General features: G+C 39.9%; 1 protein-coding gene across 1 annotated transcript in view; it reads right to left on the bottom strand.

Annotated features, from left to right (window-relative positions):
• Positions 1-3,956: 3,956 nt before the first annotated feature.
• The window catches only part of tbc1d4 (TBC1 domain family, member 4), a 72,039-nt gene continuing 54,192 nt past the window's right edge, over positions 3,957-21,803 (bottom strand). Inside the window, exons 16-23 of the mRNA XM_061724210.1 lie at positions 21,557-21,718; positions 21,214-21,372; positions 19,052-19,152; positions 18,542-18,685; positions 14,619-14,778; positions 10,856-11,025; positions 7,667-7,840; positions 3,957-4,193 (exon numbers count right to left, since the gene is read on the bottom strand). Of these exons, the coding sequence (XP_061580194.1) occupies positions 3,966-4,193; positions 7,667-7,840; positions 10,856-11,025; positions 14,619-14,778; positions 18,542-18,685; positions 19,052-19,152; positions 21,214-21,372; positions 21,557-21,718 (1,298 nt within the window). The 3' untranslated portion in view covers positions 3,957-3,965. The remainder of the gene's footprint in view (positions 4,194-7,666; positions 7,841-10,855; positions 11,026-14,618; positions 14,779-18,541; positions 18,686-19,051; positions 19,153-21,213; positions 21,373-21,556; positions 21,719-21,803) is intronic.

The following is a 21,803-nucleotide window of genomic DNA, read 5'->3' as shown; positions in this document are numbered from 1 at the left end:
TGTGTGTGTGTGTGTGTGTGTGTGTGTGTGTGTGTACATAACAGCCAGTACCGAAACAGCATCATCGGTTCTGAAAGGGAACCCCGAGCATCTTTATATTTCCTCTCCTCCCTCAGAAACTACAGTCGGACGTGAGACGACCAAGATTCAATAATTCAATCATTTTAAACATAATAACCTCAGCACTGCCAAAACTCAAAATCTCAAAGAATATTTGTCTTATTTCTAGTTAAAATGTCTCATTTTTAGTCAAAAAATCTTATTACACTTAAAACAAGACTCATCACTGGAAAAAAAAAAACAATTTTCACCGGTTTTAAGTAGATTTTCACGTAAAATAAGTAGAAAAGATTTTGTTTGCTTGTAATGAGAAGATAAATCTTGTCCCACTGGCAGATTTTTCTACTTATTTCAAGTGAAAATTTACTTGAAACAGGTGAAAATTGTCAAATAAGTTATTTTTCTGCTAATGACTCTTGTTTTAAGTGTATTGAGATTTTTTGACTAAAAATGAGACATTTTAACTAGAAATAAGACAAATATTCCTGTTAAGATTTTTAATTTTTGCAGTGAGGACACATTTAATTGATCAGATTACCTAATGATATTTCTAGATTTGTTATTTTTTTCTTTAATCATGTAGATACCATGTATTCTATTCATGCTGCTGTTTTTTGCTTTGTCTTTGTTTTTAGACTGCAATCACATACTGTATTCTGCATATTTTATAAATCTTTGTACAATCTCTTGCTGTATTTTACAGGTAGAGGCCTCGTATAAGGCCCTTGTGCTTTTTGCCTCAGCCGAGCACATTACCAATCTCTTTTTTACATTTTTATGTTACTTGTTCTGTTTTTATACTGTGCTGAATAAAATTTTTTTTTTTTTAAAGATGTCGTTGCCGGGTGAACACTGCAAAAACTCAAAATCTTACCAGGAATATTTGTCTTATTTCTAGTTAAAATGTCTCATTTTTAGTCAAAAAAATCTCATGACACTTAAAACAAGACTCATTACCAGAAAAATAACTTGTTATTTGACAAGCCCAAAACGGCTTAGCTCCACATTATTTACAAGACCTGATAGTGCCTTATGTTCCTGGCAGAGCTCTCCGCTCTCAGAGTGCAGGTTTACTCGTAGTTCCTAGAGTATCTAAATGTAGATTTGGAGGGCGGGCGTTCTGCTATCAGGCACCATTACTATGGAACCAACTTCCAATCTGGGTTAAGGAGGCTGACACCACCTCCACCTTTAAAACTAAACTTAAAACCTTTCTGTTTAGTAAAGCCTATAGTTAGTGTTTAGTAAACCTCTAGCTTGTGTTGGTAAATCTCTAGGTAGTGTAAACTCTAGTGTGTTAGAGTCAGTAGTCATAGTCGCAGCTATAGAACAAGACTATAATAGTTAGTCTCAAATATAGCTTGGTGGTAGATATGCTGCTATAGGCCTATGCTGCAGGGGGGCACCGACATGATCCACTGGGCGGTGAACATCACCCTTCTTCTCCTCTCCTTTTCCCTGCCTCTCTTCTCCATTTCCATTTTTATTTATTATAAATATCTCATAGCCATCACTTTTGTCCATTGTTCCTGTAGTTTCTTGTGCCGGCCCCCCTTTTTTCTCTTTTGTGCATGTTTGCAGGCCGGAGCTTCAGGAGCTGCGTTCTGGCCTGCGGTCCCGGTCCCCCTTGAAATAAGTAGAAAAATCTGCCAGTGGGACAAGATTTATCTTCTCATTACAAGCAAAGAAATCTTGTTTTAAGTGTTATGAGATTTTGTTTGACTAAAAATGAGACATTTTAACTAGAAATAAGACAAATATTCTTAAGATTTTGAGTTTTTGCAGTGAAATAACGAGTCGGGGAACCCCGATCCCCTTTAATCTCAACGCTAAAGTAACGTGGGTGTGACCGGCTCAGTCGGACCTGAAGAACGTAGACGTCTGTACACGTAGGTGGCGTCTACGTAGCGCGTTTTAGCTCTGGTTTCTCCAGGGAGACGCAGGCGCCTCCGCGACCAGAACAGTCACACAGGAAGCCGAGCAGGCAGACGACCTCACATCCTGCCGAGCCGTGGAAGAAGCAACTTCCTCCTCACGACCAAACGCAGATACTGAAAGGTCTCTGGCTGGAGGGCGGAACGCCGCGGCGACGCGCCGCGGGGAGAAAACACTCAGCAGAAGCAGAACCTGGGCCGGATGTGTCTGCGGTGGAGGGAACAACGCTATCTCCCTGACCTTTGGAGGGAAATTACATTCACAAAAGTTTCAAATGAACAAAAAGCAATAACGACGCGCTGAAACGCTGTAACACACACACACACACACACTCTCTCTCTGGTAATGGCTGTAGGTTGGCCCTGAGGTCCAGAGGGTCGTTCTCTCCTCCGGTCTGACTCAGGCCACGTTTACACGTAGTATTTAAAAAAAATTGATATTTCACCCTCTATGTTTTGAAAAATACCATCATTTCCAGGAACCTGCATAAATACAGTTAAGGTGCTATGAGCAGCCAAACCTACAGGGGGCAGTGTAACGAGAAGATAAAGTCATGCTAGCCAATCAGAATCCTGGAAAAAAACATCAACAAATGACACGAGTAACTTCCAGTTACTTCCAAGATGAACGAGAGTCTTTGGTTTGGAGTGACAGAGAAGTCGAGTTACTTCTCAACATTTCGACTTTTTTCACAAAATTTCGACTTTTTTCTCAAAATTTCGACTTTTTCCTCAAAATTTTGACTTTTTCCTCAAATTTTTTACTTTTTTTCTCAAAATTTCAACTTTTTTCTCAACTTTTTTCTCGACATTTCGTCTTTTTTCTCAAAATTTCGACTTTTTTCTCAAAATTTCGACTTTTTTCTCAACATTTAGTCTTTTTTCTCAAAATTTCTCAAAATATTTCCCCCTCTACGTTTTGAAAAATACCATCATTTCCAGGAACCTGCATAAATATCTGTTAAGGTGCTATGAGCAGCCAAACCTACAGGGGGCAGTGTAACGAGAAGATAAAGTCATGCTAGCCAATCAGAATCCTGGAAAAAAACATCAACAAATGACACGAGTAACTTCCAGTTACTTCCAAGATGAACCAGAGTCTTTCGTTTGGAGTGACAGAGAAGTGGAGTTACTTTTAAGTGTGACGTTAGAATATAAAACAGGTAAAATACAAGAAAATATTGACGGTGGCCAAACAAATTGTAAACACAGGTCGCACACATGACGCTGCACTGCAAAAACTCAAAATCTTACCAGGAATATTTGTCTTATTTCTAGTTAAAATGTCTAATTTTTAGTCAAAAAAATCTCGTTACACTTAAAACTAGTCATTACCAGAAAAATAACTTGTTATTGGACAATTTCCACTTGTTTCAAGTAAATTTTCACTTGAAATAAGTAGAAAAGATTTATCTACTCATTACAAGCAAAAAAATGTTGTTCCACTAGCAGATTTTTCTACTTATTTTAAGTGAAAATCTACTTGAAACAGGTGAAAATTTTTGTTTTTTCCAGTGATGAGTTCTGAGTTTTTGCAGTGTACAAGCAAACGTGAAGACGGAGTTTTTGCAAATCTCCACTTTGGCCGGAGTTTTCAGAAATCATGTTTTTTTTGCGACTTTGAGCTTCATTTTCGGCCAAAATGCATGAAAACACCACCGTTTTTTGCTACGTGTAAACGTGGCCTGAGACGGTTAGTAAACACATCAAGGCAGTGCTGGAAAAGCTGGCAGAGGCTCCCGACTCCCCTGTTATTCGGTGAAAAAGATCGGCAAGCGTCCTGATTCCACCTGAAAACCGGCGGCCAATCAGACGCCGGCGGCTCCAACGTCACACGGAAACTGTGTTTTCTGATAAAAGTGGAAAACACAGTCTGACGGCCTCCATAATCCCACATTTACAAGGTGCTGAGGGTCATAGGAGCGGCGGAGCTCAGTCCCCGGGCCCCCTGGGGCCCCACCAGGGCCCCCATCAGGGCTTCTTGGCGGCCTTGGCCTTCCCGTCGGGCCCCGTCTTGATCTGGGTCATCTCCACGTCCGTCAGGGCGTCGGCCGGCAGGCAGGAGCGCATGCGCTCGATGGCGCGCTGGTGCGCCGCCCGCTCCTGCTCCAGCGAGCGGATCACGTGCTTCATCTTGCTCTCGCGACACAGGAAACTCTCCACGTTCGTCTCCAGCGTCTGGATCTTCTGCCGGGCCGCCTGCGGGACAACAAGAACCAAAGCTCAGACACAAGCAGGAGAGACCAAGTCTCTCCATTGGTTACCCGTAAAATTCAGAATCCAATTTAAAATGTTATTACTTGCGTATAAAGCCCAAAACGGCTTAGCTCTGCATTATTTGCAAGACCTGATAGTGCCTTATGTTCCTGGCAGAGCTCTCCGCTCTCAGAGTGCAGGTTTACTCGTAGTTCCTAGAGTATCTAAATGTAGATTTGGAGGGCGGGCGTTCTGCTATCAGGCACCATTACTATGGAACCAACTTCCAATCTGGGTTAAGGAGGCTGACACCACCTCCACCTTTAAAACTAAACTTAAAACCTTTCTGTTTAGTAAAGCCTATAGTTAGTGTTTAGTAAACCTCTAGCTGGTGTTGGTAAATCTCTAGGTAGTGTAAAAACTCTAGTGTGTTAGAGTGGCTCTTGTGCTGGCCCCCCCTTTTCTTCTCTTTTTTCTCTTTTGTACATGGTGCAGCATCCTCTGCCGGTGGCGAAGAGCATCTCTGAATGCACAACACCGGAACCTGCAGTGTGGGAGTGAGAGGGGCAGGGTAACGGCCCCTTTTGGGCGGGGGAGAAGGTTCGTCCCTCAAGACTCCTCTCCCTGGCCCTGCCCCTTCTCAACCTTTCCCCGACCCTGAACCTAACCTGGGACTTGCTGATTGGGCCGGAGCTTCGGGAGCTGCTTGCTGGCCTGCGGTCCCCACCCCCGGTCATCCCACCCCGACTCCACCAGTCTGACCTTCGGCAGGAGGGTCCCCCCTTATGAGCCTGGTCCTGCTCAAGGTTTCTTCCTCCTAAAGGGGAGTTTTTCTTGCCACTGTTTGGCTTAAGGCTTTTCTCCCACTAGGGGAGTTTTTACCTGCCATTGTTTATGTAACAATTGCTCGGGGGTTTATGTTCTGGGTCTCTGTAAAGCGTCTAGAGACAACTTTTGTTGTATTAGACGCTATATAAATAAAATTGAATTGAGTCTTGTTTTAAGTGTAATGAGATTTTTTTACTATTTTTTACTAAAAATAAGACATTTTAACAAGAAATAAGACAAATATTCTTGTTAAGACTTTGGGTTTTTGCAGTGCACCATCTGATTACAGGACCGTAGGAGCCGGTAACACGGTGATTAGGTCTGTGTTCTCATGTTAAATCCTAAAAATCAATTCGTATGTTATAATTGCATAAATTGTCTATATTTCAAACCAAATTGTCTTGATCCAGGCAATCCTGGCACTTGATTCTATCTTAATTTTATTTTAATTATACTTTAACGTATTTTTTTTCCTATACTTTCATTTTATTTAATTTTTTTAATTTTTAATTTATTTTTTTTATTTTATTTCTTTTATTATTATTATTTTTTTTAACTTATCTATTTACTTATCAATATTACACACCCATAGGCTCTGTGTGCACTGTTATTGTGCAGCTTCGTGTTTGAATGTTTTAGTGAAAATTCAATACAAATATTTGAATAAACCAAATTCTCAAAAATTAAAAACCGAAATAGACCGAAAATCGGAAAAAATAAAACTGATTTCATCCGTCTCTGTTTCCTCCCTGGATCTGTTTGGTAATTCTACACGATGTTTCTGTTTCAGTTCTATCAGCATTCTGGGAGCTGATTGGTCCTTACAGCATCATTAGCTGCAATACTTGCTGTTGAATCTCAATATAATACTAGTATTAATATGTTGCAGAACTACGGTCATATCATTCATGCAACAGCTCAAAAAACAGTTTTAATAACACTAACACAAATCAATATCGGAATCAAATCAAATCTTGATAATCGATTCTGAATCTTAAGAATCAGAATCAAATCGTTTACACAAAGTTGACCGTCTTCATTTGTGTGATCAGCATCTTCACATCACTGCATTTTGTCTCCTTCATGTTTCCAGTCTCACTTGTGTTTTTCTACTTATATTTTAGCGCCATCTGCGGGCGGCGTGAGGCGCTGCAGCTTCAACTACCAGAACTGCAGATTCTCAAGGGTTTAGATATCGTTCCTCATGAATACCGACTAATTAAAAAGGTGACAGAACCCTGAGACCCTGGAACAACCTGCCGTTTCACTTGAGGTTTTTAAATCAGCTATAAAAACACACTTTCTCCCTGCTTTTGATTAGTTTTACTGGATTTTGGCAACATTTTATTTCAAACATATTCAAATCTTTTATTATTTTACACTTATTTGTTATTTCATTGTATTCTTGTATTTTGCACTCATCTCATTCTATATATTTTATTATTTTATTCAGCTGTTTTTAACTGTGCAGAACTTTGGTCTTCAGTTGTTTTAAACTGTAAACTATAAATAAAGATTTAATTAAGCAGCGAGCATCTCTCAGAACGGGTCCAAACGTGACGTGCCGGTGTTCTGTTGATTTCTGCTGCTTTGTCGAAAAATGCTAACGCCACATAAACCGATAGCGTCTATCTATCAAAAAATGCTCCCTAATGGTTTTCTACCTTTGTAGAGCTACAATTTTACTGTGTTTTACTCCCTAAACCACTTCCTTGTCTCTTGCCAGGCCGTCATTGTAAATAAGAATGTTCTTAATGACCTGCCTGGTTAAATAAAGGAGAATGACTGAATGAATATCAAATAAAACCATAGAATTGTTGTTTTTTTTCTCTTTATCGTATAATGTTCACAAAGTGTAATGCAATTCATGTCATGGGTCGTGTATTTTAAAGGGTTAAATACTCAACATCCCATATTATCAATCTTAAATCAATATTTTAGGGGTAGCATCATTTGACAGTCCAGTAACATCCTATCAAATAATGCTCCCTTTGAGGATGTCACCGTTAACAGCACATGTATGCGTGTAGGTGTGTGTGCGTGTAGGTGTGTGTGTGTGTGTGTGTGTGTACCGGTATGAACACATGCATGTATAGTATGTAGGATTTGATGTATAGACACGATACACATGCATGAGATGAAATGACAACCTAAATTGGTTTTGTCGGTTTCCTTAGCATCTTTTCACTTTCTGTTCTCAGAGCTATTATTATTATTATTATTATTATTATTATTATTATTATTATTATTATTATTATTATTTTGTGTAGCCTCATGATACATAATTTGTTCTTTTTGCATATTCTATTCTGTTAAAAGGTGGGCGAGATAAGCTTTCTGCTTCAAGCTCAGACCTTTTGGGTCAAAATAATCACCATGTTGACCAAAGAAAAACCTGTAAATGCTTATTATCTTGCTTATTGATTTTCATGCCTATAATAGGCCGAAATAAAGATTAACTAACTAACTAACAGCAGCATGGACTGAAGGGATGCAAGAAATGATGGGCGTGGCAATCAAAATTTGAAAGTCGAATGTGTGCAGATTCAGAAGCACAAAGTAGCAGATCTGGACGGGGAGCGTGGATGGACAGAACTCCGGTTCCCCCTCCTCCTCACGATAGAACTCCGGCCCCCCCCCCCCCTCACCTGCAGCTTCTCCAGCAGGTCCATGTTCTGCTTCTTCAGTTGTCCGTTGGTTTTCTCCAGCTTGTCCAGCCGGTCCGAGTCGTCGGGCGGCGGCCCGTCCAGCAGCTCGTCCTGCAGGACGTGGTACTCCACCTCGTAGGCGTGCAGCTGCTTGGAGATGTCCATGTCCAGGACCTGCAGGTCGGAAGGAGGGGGGGACACGGGGGGGACAGTAGGGGGGGAGGATCAATGGTTCTGATCAGGATCAGGCTGATTAACGGCCTCTTTCTTTATTACTGGTCTACAGGTTTGACCAAGGTAAATTTAAGATTCTTTAAATCCATTTTCAAACAAAATTTAAGACAAAAAAGACAAGTCACTAAAGTAATCCAGAGCTGAAGTCGAGGTTGCCAGATCTGACAGGTTCCAGCCCAAACGCGATGTAAAACCCACCGAAGTAATGAAAAACCAGCCTGAATCATACAGGACTGTCTCAGAAAATTAAAATATTGTGATAAAGTCCTTTATTTTATGTAATGCAAAAATGTCATACATTCTGGATTCATTACAAATCAACTGAAATATTGCAAGCCTTTTATTATTTTAATATTGCTGATCATGGTTTACAGCTTAAGAAAACTCAAATATTCTATCTCAAAAAATGTGAATATTCTGGGAATCTTAATCTTAAACTGTAAGCCATAATCAGCAATATTAAAATAATAAAAGGCTTGCAATATTTCAGTTGATTTGTAATGAATCCAGAATGTATGACTTTTTTTCTTAATTGCATTACAGAAAAATAAAGGACTTTATCACAATATTCTAATTTCTGAGACAATCCTGTACATTCTCTATGTTAAAACCGTCAATTATTAAATGCGTAATAAATTTAAAGCTTCACAACACAATATCCAAAAAGTTCAGGCTCCAAACAAGACTACAATAAAATTGAGTATATTAAAGCAAATACAATATTAGTGAGTTTATTGTGTACGTTTCTACTTTTCTACTTTTATCTGCCATAATGGAAACTTTTTTGTTAATAATTTCTCCTAAATATTTAGTAAAAAACAGGAAAATCAGCCAAATTTTATCAACCCGCCCAGTCCTATATTTTGCAGGTTTGACCAAGGTAAATTTAAGACTTTTTAATACCGTTTTCAAACAAAATTTAAGACCAAAAGGTCATTAAGAAATCCAGCGCTGAGGTCGAGGTTGCCAGATCTGGCTGGTTTCAGCACAAATGCAATGGAAAACCCACCAAAATAATGAAAAACCCACCCGGATCAAACTTCTCTATGTTAAATTTCTATTACAAATTTATTAAATTTGTAATAGATTTCAAGCTTCACAACACCACGAAATAGCGAAAAGATTCAGGCTCCAAACAAAGACTACAATTCAATTGAGTAGATTAAAGCAAATAAAATATCAGTGAGTTTATTGTGTAAGTTTCTACTTTTCTCTGCCATAATTGGAAACTTTTTTGTTAATAATTTCTCCTAAATATTTATTAAGCACCCCAAATTTCATCAACCCGCCGAGTCCGATATTTTTCAGCCCAATTGGGCTGAAACTTGCCCAACCTGGCAACACAGATTAGAACCTCCGCAGGAGATTCTCCTCAAAACGATGGAACAAACTTTTTAATGATGACAAATGATACATTTCCTCTAAAATTAAGATAAAAAGATTAAGACCCTTGGATTGAGATTTAAGACAAATGAAGACATTTAAAGGCCTTATTTAAGCTAAATGGACTTTAAGACGTTGTAAGGCCCTGCGGCCGCCCTGTGGCCGTATTCCTTCCCTCAGAACCAAACCCGTGACTTCTCAACAAGAATTGTTAGGATTTTGTGAATTCTTAAATTCTTAAAGAATTGTTAATATGATAAAGGTATGAGGGGTTTTTCTAGAAGACTGTGCCCTGGTGGCTCCTCTCTCTCAGCGCAGAACCATTTCATGACTTTTATGTTTTATGACTATTTATTTAGGTTTTATGACTAGACTGTTTAGCTGAGTTCTTCAACAAAGTCAACAAAGAGAAACAGATGTTTTAAACTGATAAGTCCCGTCCTGTTTTTCTGAAAGGTTTAGTTATCTTAGATCTTTGCTGAGTTAACAACACAAGTAAGAAACAATCAACAGAAAATATATGGCTGAAACTGTGACGTGTTTAGGTTTTTTTTCTATACATAAATATATATATATATATATATATATATATACATATACATATACATATACATATATATATATATATATATATATTTTTTTTTTTTTTTTTTCATTTTGTCTCTCATAGTTGAGATGAACCTATGATAAAAATTACAGGCCTCTCTTATCTTTTTAAGTGGGAGAACTTGCAGAACTGGTGTCTGACTAAATACTTTTTTGCCCCACTGTATGTACAGGACTGTCTCAGAAAATTATGGCTTACAGTTTAAGATTAAGATTCCCAGAATATTCTATTTTTTTGAGATAGGATATTTGAGTTTTCTTAAACTGTAAACCAAGATCAGCAATATTAAAATAACAAAAGGCTTGCAATATTTCAGTTGATTTGTAATGAATCCAGAATGTATGACGTTTCTGTAATTGCATTACAGAAAATCACAATATTCTAATTTTCTGAGACAGTCCTGTATATATAAAAACAATTTAGAAAAACCGAGGCACTCAAGAAGTTAGAAAAATATAAAAGGCCTTTATTAAATCATGGCTTAAAAAATGTTAAAATGCCTAGAAAAAGTTAAAATGCCAACTTTTTCAAGGTATTTTAACTTTTTCTAAGCCATGATTTAATAAAGGCCTTTAATATTTTTCTAACTTCTTGAGTGCCTCGGTTTTTCTAAATTGTTTTTGAATCTTTTGGATCCCCATGCCGAAGAGCACCTGAAGTATACTTTTTATACACCCAGCAGCACTCCATGCGTTTGTAGTTGTCTTAAGTCCTGTATATATATATATATATATATATATTTTGTTTTTTTTCCCTTGTGTCTCTTATTGTTGAAGTGTACCTGTGTTGAAAACTACAGGCCTCTCTTATCTCTTTAAGTGGGAGAACTTGCACAACTGGTGTCTGAGTATCTGTCACCTAACTGCATCTGTTACTTCCTCGTGGTTACCGTGGCGATGGTCTGCTCCATCTGCAGCTGTTATCAGCAGCAACAATCATATCTGTTGTTACTCCTCCATCGTTACCTTGGCGATGGTCGTCTCCATCTGCTCCTGCGACAGCGTGGGCAGCGTGGTCTTCAGGTAGTCCACGATGCTCTCAAAGCCGTCACACTCCACTATGTGGCCCTCGTGGCTGCTGAGCAGGCACAGGGCCACCTTGAACACGGCCTGGAGGCCCTGGACGAACACCAGATCTGGGGATAGGCCGAGGTCAGAGCCGGGTCAGGGAATAACAACTAACGGCTGCTTAGGGCCCCGTGGCCACTAGGGGGCCCCCAAGAGTTGAAAAAATAAAATATATATATTTTTTTATGAGTGGGTGATGATTCATACATTATTAAAGGTATGTTATTGTACAAAAACTGTAACAAAAGTATTTGTTTGATTTTATTTGTTTATTCTATTCTGTTTTTGTACATTTGAATGTATTCTTTATTTTTTTAATTAAAAATTTTTTTTTTATTTAATTTTTTTAAAAATGTGTCTGCATATATATTAATCAAATCAAAATCAAATGAAATCAAACTTTATTTGTAAAGCACCTTTCATACAAAAAATGTAACACAAAGTGCTTTCCATAAAACATAAACATAAAATGTATTAATGCCCCCCCCCCCCTCCCCACACACACACAGACAGACACAAGCAGACACATGGTGTAGACATGGCTAGGCACAGAGGATCCAGGTGAGGAAACGGTAACAGGGAGCCGTCCACGTCAGGAGGTCCCATAGCCCGCAGCTACAAGGGGGGGGGCCCAGAGAGACCATCCCGGCCCGGACGGAAAGAGGAGTCCACACCACAGCGGTGAAGCCGTGGTGCAGAGCTCCACAACCATCCAGGCCAGAACCACCCCCAGGACGACCCCCTGCAGGCCGGAGTCACTCCCAGCATGGAGGCTCCCCATGAGGAAACACTGGAGATAAAAGCTACAAGAAAGCAGGATAAGATACACTAAAGGAGTTTAAAAGAGTATAACATAACGTAAAATCCTAAAAGTATGTCTAAAAAGCAAGACATTAAAAACTAAAGAATAAGACAGTAAAATGTATAAAATAGACCATAAATATCGACTAAAATATTTAGATAAAACATTAAGATAAAACAATGAAAATAAATTATGATTAAAAAAAAAGGATAAACTAAATATAAAACAGGGCAGTAAGATCCAATAAAAATAAGGGTGAGCATAAAAAATGTAAAAGAGTTAAATGAGTCAGTTAAAAGCCTGATTAAAGAGATGGGTCTTGAGCCTCTTTTTAAAAACATCAACAGTCTCTGCGGCCCTGAGGTTCTCCGGGAGGCTGTTCCACAATCGGGGACCATAAAAACTGAATGCCGCCTCCCCGTGTGTCCTGGTTCTAACTTTTGGTATGGTTAAAAGGCCGGCACCGGAGGACCTCAGGGTCCGCGAGGGTCGATAGGGTAAAAGTAGTGCAGACAAATAAGAAGGCCCAAGACCATTAAGACACTTAAAAACTAGTAAAAGAACCTTAAAATCAACCCTGAAGCGCACAGGGAGCCAATGCAGCGATTTTAAAACAGGTGTAATGTGCTCCCGCCCTCTGGTCCTCGTCAGCACGCGTGCGACTGAATTCTGTAATAATTGTAGGCTATACATGTTCTTTTTGGGAAGACCAGAGAGCAGGGCGTTACAATAATCTAAACGACATGAGATAAAAGCATCAGCACCTCCGTACCAGCCTGAGAGAGAATGGTTAATACCATGTTGGTAAGAACCTAAGGCATATATATATATATATATATATATATATATATATATATATATGTATATATATATATATATGCATTTCAGATATACGATATATTTTTTAATATATCATATATATTTATTTTATTAATATATATATCTATATATACATACACATATATATATATATATATATATATATATGCATTTTTATTTACATATTGACGAGGTTCTGTTTATCTAAGTTGAGTGATTTTAATTATAGTTCTAGTTTTTTTAGTAGGCTACTTTGTTGTTCCACTTCAAATTGTTGTTGCACATTGCTGTTGCAGTTTATTTTAAACCAAAAATAAAGTAGATAAAGTGTTTACAGTGAATGGTTTATAAATGATCTATTTGATTATTTTGTTTCTTTTAGTAGGCCTACACTGTAGATGACACTCAGTGTCACACTTAGTACTATATCACTAAATATTAAGTGTAAATCAACCCCAGGCCGCTCTTGTAGCTGAATTTGCTCCATTTCAGATTAAAAACCCTAGATGGTAAAAACCTGCCAGGCTGACAGTAGGATGATGAAACAACTCTGCTGCAACTGTGACCTTTGACCTTTGACCTGTTGCTTCTCTGTGTGGCCAGTAGGGGCAGCTGCTGACTTTGATCAATATTCATTGAAAGATTTTTCTGCAAGTTTGTTAATCTGTATCAGGGCCAGGCAGGAGAAAAGATATTTGAGAGGGGAGGATTTTTTGGAGGTAATTATCAGACGTTTTGCCAATTGTTCAAATCTTTATTCTTAATGGGTAAATATCAGGTAATTATTTCTGTACTTAATGAGGAAGTACCAGGTAATATTATGGAAACAACACACTCTTTCTTTTACAGTCCAGTTTCACTTTAATTACTGAGTAAAAGCCAGGTAAACATTTCTGTACTTATTGGGTAAATACTTGGGAAATAGAATTACTGGGCAAGTAACTACAAGGTAAGTACCTGGATTACCAGGTAAAACATGGTAACTATCAGGTTAATTACAAGGTCAATAGAGTCATTTACCCCTCGGGGGTTCCTGCACCAATCCATTGATAATACATAAATCAATAATGAATGGGTAAATACCCGGTAGTTATCCATGAAATGTATAGTAAATACAAGGTAACTACATGGTCATTGAAGTGTAATTAGCTGGTAACTACCTCAAATATAGGTTATAATTTCCTGGTAGTTTGCAGAAAAATACTTAGTAATTACCTGGTACTTAGAAATAATTCATGTAATTTCAGAGTAATTACATGGTAAATTGACTGGTAGTTACCAATATTAACCTAGTAAATACCTGTAATTTCCCTCATAGTTCCCATCTAATGTCTTTGTAATTACCTAGTAATGTTTAGTTTAAACAACCAGGTATTTACCATGTTATTACATGGTAAATACACATAATTACATGGTACAAGAAAATATATAATAATTACCTAGTACTTACTGGGTAAATTACCCCGTAGTTACCATGTAATTACCTTGTAATTACAGTGTAATTACCATGGTATTACCTGGTTATTACTGTACTGTAAAAGAAAGGGTTATCGATTTTTTTTTATTGTGCACTTCGAGAAAAAAGTCGAAATGTTGAGATTAATGTTGAAATACAACTTCAAGAATAAAGTCGAAATTTCGTGAATAAAGTCGAAATTTCGCCTTTTTTCTCATTTTAACTTTATTCACAAAATTTTGACTTTTTTCTCGACATTTCAACTTTTTTCTTGAAGTGCATAATGAAAAAAAAATCTTCCTCCTCTAAAATACTATTTTTATTTTTCTCCTGCCTGGCCCTAATACCTTTCCGTAGCTTCCATGGTCTTAATCCCTGTGGATTACAATCTAACTACAACAAAAAGTTCTTACAATCTAGTTTTACGAGTGTATTTGTAATGACAGGGAAGAACATGAAATGAGTTTATAGTGGGTGTGTGAATGATCAGTATTATTGGCAGTAAATAGAGGACCCCATGGAGGCTCGGGAGTCCCACCCGGGTCCCACCCGAGTCCCAGACGGGTCCCAGACGGGCCACTTACCGAAGATCCGGGCCACGAAGCCCAGCGGGAACTGCGAGGCGAACAGCGTGAGGAACCAGGGCGCGGCGTAGAGGCTGGGGCAGATCTCGTGCTCCTCCAGGTGGCCGTACAGCGGCCGGTGGTAGTCGTGCAGCAGCCGGGACAGCTGGTACATCTGCACCTGCAGGGAGACGAACGGGAACAAATAAAATGAGATAAAATTATGAGAAAAGAAGGTAAAATAATAAAAAGCACAAGTTGCTGAAAACTAAGGGCAGTAGAGTCCAGCAGGTACGCACCTCATTCGCGGTTTTCAGAAAGTATTCTACTCTATGCCACAATGCCTGTTTCCAGGTCTTATTTCACACAACTGACGAAAATTTCGTTTCTATACGGTCAAAACGTACAAAGACCGGGTCAAATACAGTATTACAAAAGTAATCTGTGCCGATTCGTGCGGTGAATTAAACCAATTTGACAATTCTACGTCACAATGCCTGCATTCAGGGATTATCCATAACTTTGCACGGTTTTCAAAAAGTATTCAATTCAAGAGTACGCTTAAATAACAAATAAAATTAAATAAAATTATAAGAAAAGAGGTAAAATAATAAAAAGCAGCAGTTAGGCAGTAAGGGCAGTAGATCCAGCAGGTGAGTATATAATTAACCTGTAATGTTTTTATCCTGATTTAAAGGATCTACAGTTGGAGCAGAACCTCAGGTCTGCAGGAAGTTTGTTCCACCGGTGAGGAGCAGAATAACTGAACGCTGCCTCACCTTGCTTGGTTCTGGTTCTTGGAAACTACAACAAACTAGATCCAGCTGATTCCAGTTAAAACATGCAGTTCCATTTGAGAGGGATCTCCGGTCCCGAGCAGGTCTGGCTGGTCCAGGACCTGCTCAGACACGCACCGCGCTAACGACAAGCTCAGAAAACAGAAGCAGAAGTTAACTCAGCTAAAATGAGACGTTATCTCTGTTACGGCTTCCTGGCGGTTGCAGAGGAGAGGAGGAATACCTGCACTTCCTCCTGCAGCGCAGAGAGAAACCCGAGCTGCAGCGGCTGAGCGCTTACCTGACGGATTAAACATTCACCTGACGGATTAAACATTCACCACGCCTGCAGACAGTCAGCTGACGACGGGCTGAACCTCGGCAGGTCTGACGGAGAGGTGGAGAGGTGGAGAGGTGGAGACGCTCGCGCTCGCTGCAGGAAACTAAACTACCGAGTGGAGGTGGAGTTTCATCTGCATGAACAGCTGATTCCAGTTCAAACGTGCAGGCACAGAGAAACTTTAGGCTTCTACCTGTAACCTACCTTATTATTTCTTATATACATCAATGATTTTTCATCAGATTGTAAATGTTCTTTTCCAATTTTATTTGCTGATGATACCAATATGATTTTATCACATACTGATTTACATACTCTAATTAATAATACATATGAAGAAATGATGAGAATCTCAAAATGGTTCCAACTCAACAAGCTTGCATTAAATATCAAAAAGTCTAATTTTATAATATTTGCAGGTAGGGGTAGGAAATATCTTAAAGATTATATTAGAGTAGCAGTAGATGGAAATTAAATTTCCCAAGTCTCACATACTCGTTTTTTAGGTATTTTGGTTGATGAGAAATTGAATTGGAAAAACATAAATTGCATTCATAATAAAACTGTGAAGTCATTGGGCATAATCAGCAAACTGCGTAATCTCGTTAATATTTCTTGCTTATTAACTCTATATTATTCTATGATTTATCCTTATTTGATTTATGGTAATATTGTTTGGGCAAATACATTCCCTTCCAGTCTTCATCAACTTTATTTAATGCAAAAACGATTTGTAAGACTGGCAACTTGTTCTAACTCTACGGAACCCTCTACTCCTTTGTTCAGAAAACTCAAAATTATTTCAGTATATGACATAAATATTCATCAGATATGTGTGTTTTTATACAAACATATGTTTTTGCCTTTTTCTTTACCACTATCGTTTAGTATTTTTTTTCAAATATAATCCTCAAATACATTCATATAATACTAGACAGGTTAATCATCTTCATCTTCCTTTTTATAAAACTAAACACGACCAGTTTTCCCTCAGATATCGTGGTAACAGATATGGAACTCCAAATCTCACATAATCAAAAGCTGTTTCTCTAGAGATTTTTAAAAGAAATGTATCATCTCAATCAAGTTTTCTTAGTTGATTTTTTTTTGTGGTTGATTATTTTTTGTGTGTTGATGATCTGTAACTATGTAGTCTAACCTTCTTTGTTTTTGGTTTATAGTTTTCGTCTTGTTGGGTTTTTTTGTTTTTGTTTTTTGTAATTACTGTTTTACTTCCTAAATTGAGGGGAGGCTTCGTTGCATAAGCCTGTTGGCTTTTTGACCTCTCCTGTCACATTTGTTTTACTGATTGTAAGTTTTACTTTTATTGTGTGCAAACTAATACAATTTTTTTTTAAATTAAAAGAAAAAAAAAAGAAGCTGCAGAATTTCATGAAGTTTATGAAGACGAAACATCAGAGGCTGAAACTAAGACTTGACGTCTGGACCTGGACGGCAGCTCGGTGTGTCAACAGACCAACAGCTATTGACGGGTCTGTGGGAAGATCCTGACTTTATGAGGACTTTATTGACGACGGTGGGACAGGAAACGCTGCAGAGGGAGACGGGACACACACAGACTTCACCTACGCCGGTTCTCAAAGTTAATGTTTGATCTGTGTTGTCAGGGATGTCAGGCATGAAAAAGCCGCCTGAGCGTCATTAACTCCCAGAGCGGGCCGGGCCGCTGCAGAGCTGCAGGTCAGCTGATCCGGGAGCTTTAATGTTTCCCAGCAACGAAGCTGCCGGTTGAACAGTGACTACGGGTTCCTGGTCGGCAGAGGTTTTCAGAAGTATTTATGAGCACCTGAAGTCGTTTCCACCACAGATTTATGTCTCTTTACAGTTTAGAACGATCTGAACCCTGAAGATCTGAAGACCTGAACCCTAAAGATCCCACATCCAACAAGAGCTTGTGCATCTTTAAGGCCCCGTTTCCACGTAACAAAAACGGTGGTGCTTTCAAACGTTTTGGCCGTTCGTTTACACGAAAACGAAGCTCAAAGTCACCAAAAACCATCATTCCTGAACGATCATCATTCCTCCAGCCAAAGTGGAGATTTTTAAAAACTCTGTCTTCACGTTTGCTTGTAAACGGAGAGAAACGGACATTTATTCTTCTGAACGTCACATTATGAGACAGAAACGTCACCAGCGTCATGAGTGACACCTGTGGTTACAATTAGTTTGTAACCGTCAATATTTTCTAGTATTTTACCTGTTTTATATTCTAAAGTCACACTTAAAAGTAACTCCACTTCTCTGTCACTCCAAACCAAAGACTCTGGTTCATCTTGGAAGTAACTGGAAGTTACTCGTGTCATTTGTTGATGTTTTTTTCCAGGATTCTGATTGGCTAGCATGACTTTATCTTCTCGTTACACTGCCCCCTGTAGGTTTGGCTGCTCATAGCACCTTAACAGATATTTATGCAGGTTCCTGGAAATGATGGGATTTTTCAAAATGTAGAGGGGGAAATTTCCGTTTTTGTAAATACTCGGGTATGTGGAAACGTGGCCTAAATGATGTTGGTGACGATGATCCACGAGAACTCTGGTGTGGTCAGCTGCTACGTGCTGCTACCTGCTGCTATCTGCTGCTACGTGTTGCTACGGGTTTTTTTTGCTCTTTTATTCGTTGTTGTGTGCACTATAAAGGTGACCTTGATGTTTGTGGTGGCATAAAATATAAAAAGATTTGAAAAACCCACATATTTTTAACTCTTTTGGGAAAACAGACTTGAACCAGTAACGTCACCAAAGTGGTTTCAGCCTGGTAAAACTGGCCCGGGTTCCGGGACAGTATGGGGATATTCTGAGGCGGCTGACCTGCAGAGAGACCATGTCGGGCCGGTACTGCCGCCGGAGGCCGAGGTCGTACATCAGGAACTTCAGCATGTCGAAGGCCTGGTCCTCGCTCATGTGCAGCAGCAGCACTCCCGCCACGAAGCTGATGCCCTGGCAGTAGCCCACCTGCGGAGAATTAGAATCAGAATTTATTAAAGGATCGCCCCTTGAGATGTGCCATCTCATTTTCAAGGGGGTCCCAAGAAAACATACAACATTACAATATATCACATTACTACGGAAGAGTATCAGGGCCAGGCAGGAGAAAAATAAAAATAATACGATTTTTTTTCCATTATTCACTTCGAGAAAAAAGTCGAAATGTCGAGAAAAAAGTTGAAATGTCGAGAATAATGTTGAAGTACAATTTTGAGAAAAAAGTCGAAATGTATTTCAACTGTATTCTCGACATTTCGACTTTTTTCTCACTATTTCGACTTTTTTCTCCAAGTGCACGGGGGGACGGGGGGACAGCGGGACTGCGGGACGCACCTCCGTGTCCATCAGAGAGTAGGCCTTCAGCAGGTTGTAGAGGGAGAGCTGGCCGGCGCCGAGCTGCACCGAGAAATACTGGTGGGTGGGGAAGGTCCGGCCTGGGGAGGGAAGGACAGGAAACTGAAGAGAGAGGAATCGGGGCGTCTACAGGTCTGACCAAGCTACATTTAAGACTTTTTAATACCATTTTCAAACAAAATTTAAGACCAAAAAGACAGTGGCACACTTTAAACCCAATGTCCAGAAAAACTGGAATTTTCGAGCCATTTGTCGCTAAATTACTTTTTAGCAACTTGTGCTTTTTATTATTTTACCTCTTTTCTTATCATTTTATTTCATTTTATTTGTTATTTACTGTTTAATTATGTCTTTCAGCTTTTAATGTTGATGTAAAGCACTTTGAATTACCTTGTGTTGAATTGTGCTGTACAGATAAACTTGCCTTGCCTAAATTTATCATCATCATCATTTTCCTGGTAACGACCAGGTGGTGCCCCCTCTCGATTAAGTCATTTTGATAATTCAATTTGATAAATAATCTACCTTATTAATTATTAATAATTGTTGAAGGACAATTATTAATAACTCTCTTGATGACTGAATCAGCATCTCCTTGTGGCACAACAAGCCCAAATCATACATTCTCTATGATACAACCATAAATTATTAAATGTGTAATAAATTTCAAGTCATAAGCAAATGAAGCTTCTCAATACCACTAAATAGCCCCAAAAAAGTTCAGGCTCCAAACAAAGACCACAATTATTGAGTAGATTAAAGCAAATAAAGTACCAATGAGTTTATTGTGTAAGTTTCTACATTTCTCTGCTTCTCTTTTGTTAGTGGTAGTGTACCGGCCTCCTGCTGGTACCATTTCTGTTAGTGGTAGTGTACCGGCCCCCTGCTGGTACCAGTTCTGTTAGTGGTAGTGTACCGGCCTGAAAGGTAAAATATGTTTTGTGTCCTGGAATGCCCTGAATTCAACTTTTCATATTAATTATGCTCATGTATTATGCTTGTTTTGGAATTAGGACATTTTTAGGCCAGAGGTGGAATGAAGGGAGAAAAATATATTTTGTGTCCTGGAAATGCCCTGAATTCCCAAAACACAGTCTCATATCAGCTCTGCCCCTGCTATTTATTAATAAAGGTCTGTGAGAGAGGCACCCCCGATGTGGCTTGTTCACACGAGACTCAGTTCCCGTGGGACGCGAGCTACGTGGTGGGAGGCCAAGACTTAGGAAAGTTATAAAGACGGGACAGCCGGAAGTTCAAGTCAGAGTCAGCTGCGGGTCTAGTGCACGACGCCCAGCGGGGTTTTTTTGGCTACTCTGCTAGGACTGTTCGGCTCTCCAGTCTCCTGTGTCGAGGTAAGAGTATAAGGCCTTAGCCCCGTGTAATTGTCAGTAATATTGCTCTGCCATTTGTGGGGAATAACTTGACACCTTATCCTAGCAAAAAGAGTAATTGTGTGTGTTTTCTATGCAATGCTTGCTTTTCTTGTGGTAATAAAGGTTCATATATCATTATAGCAAAAGCGAGTGTGTGTGTGTGATTCATTTTGGTGCAGCCGACCACTTTCGAGCCTTAATCGATTTTCTCCCAAAACACGGCCTCCTGCTGGTACCAGTTCTGTTAGTGGTAGTGTACCGGCCCCCTGCTGGTACCAGTTCTGTTAGTGGTAGTGTACCGGCCCCCTGCTGGTGACAGTTCTGTTAGTGGTAGTGTACCGGCCCCCTGCTGGTACCAGTTCTGTTAGTGGTAGTGTACCGGCCCCCTGCTGGTACCAGTCCTGTTAGTGGTAGTGTACCGGCCCCCTGCTGGTACCAGTTCTGTTAGTGGTAGTGTACCGGCCCCCTGCTGGTACCAGTACTGTTAGTGGTAGTGTACCGGCCCCTGCTGGTGACAGTTCTGTTAGTGGTAGTGTACCGGCCCCCTGCTGGTACCAGTTCTGTTAGTAGTAGTGTACCGGCCCCCTGCTGGTACCAGTTCTGTTAGTGGTAGTGTACCGGCCCCCTGCTGGTGACAACTTCTGTTGTAATAGACGCTATATAAATAAAATTGAAAATTAAATTGAAAAAGCTTTGACGTGTGACTCGTGTCCGGGCCTCGGCTCACCCAGGTCCACCAGGATGACGTGCTGCTGCGCCGTTACTCACCCAGGTCCACCAGGATAGAGTGCTGCTGCGCCGTCAGCTGCTTCAGCAGGTCCTGGTAAGGCGTGTCAGGGGGGAGATGGCGCTGGGGGAGCCGGTGCTGCAGCCGGCGCTGGTGGGAGAGAAGCAGCCACACCTCGCCTCGCCGGCTCTTAGGAACTCCTGCACACAAGACCAGAGTAGGGGTGACGATACGGGTAACTCACCATTCAATACTGTGGCGATATGTGCATTAACATAAATATATGGACTTCGCGGACCCTTACTTAATATGCGCTGTCCCTATTCTAAATAAATAAATGAAATTTCTTTTTTTAAACTCCCGTTTCCAGGTCCCCTCTCTTACCCTGGCAGACTGCGCGGCAGATCTCTCCCTGGTCCTGGGGGTTGGTGGTTCTGCCCGGCGCCGTCAGCTTCTTTTCCCACAGCGCCTGGGCCTCACTGGAGCAGGAACTCACCTCCTGGTAGCTCAGCTTCATCTGCCGGATGTGCAGCTCGTCTCGGCTCGCTGGGACACGGAGGAAGGGAGGGTTAGGACGGGCAGAGTAGAAACAGGAGCAGAAACAGGAGCAGAGTAGAAACCGACAGCTACG

The sequence above is a fragment of the Cololabis saira genome, chromosome 6, assembly GCF_033807715.1.
Source record: "Cololabis saira isolate AMF1-May2022 chromosome 6, fColSai1.1, whole genome shotgun sequence".
Classification (NCBI taxonomy): Eukaryota; Metazoa; Chordata; class Actinopteri; order Beloniformes; family Belonidae; genus Cololabis; species Cololabis saira.
This window is presented reverse-complemented; position numbering and strand designations above follow the sequence as displayed.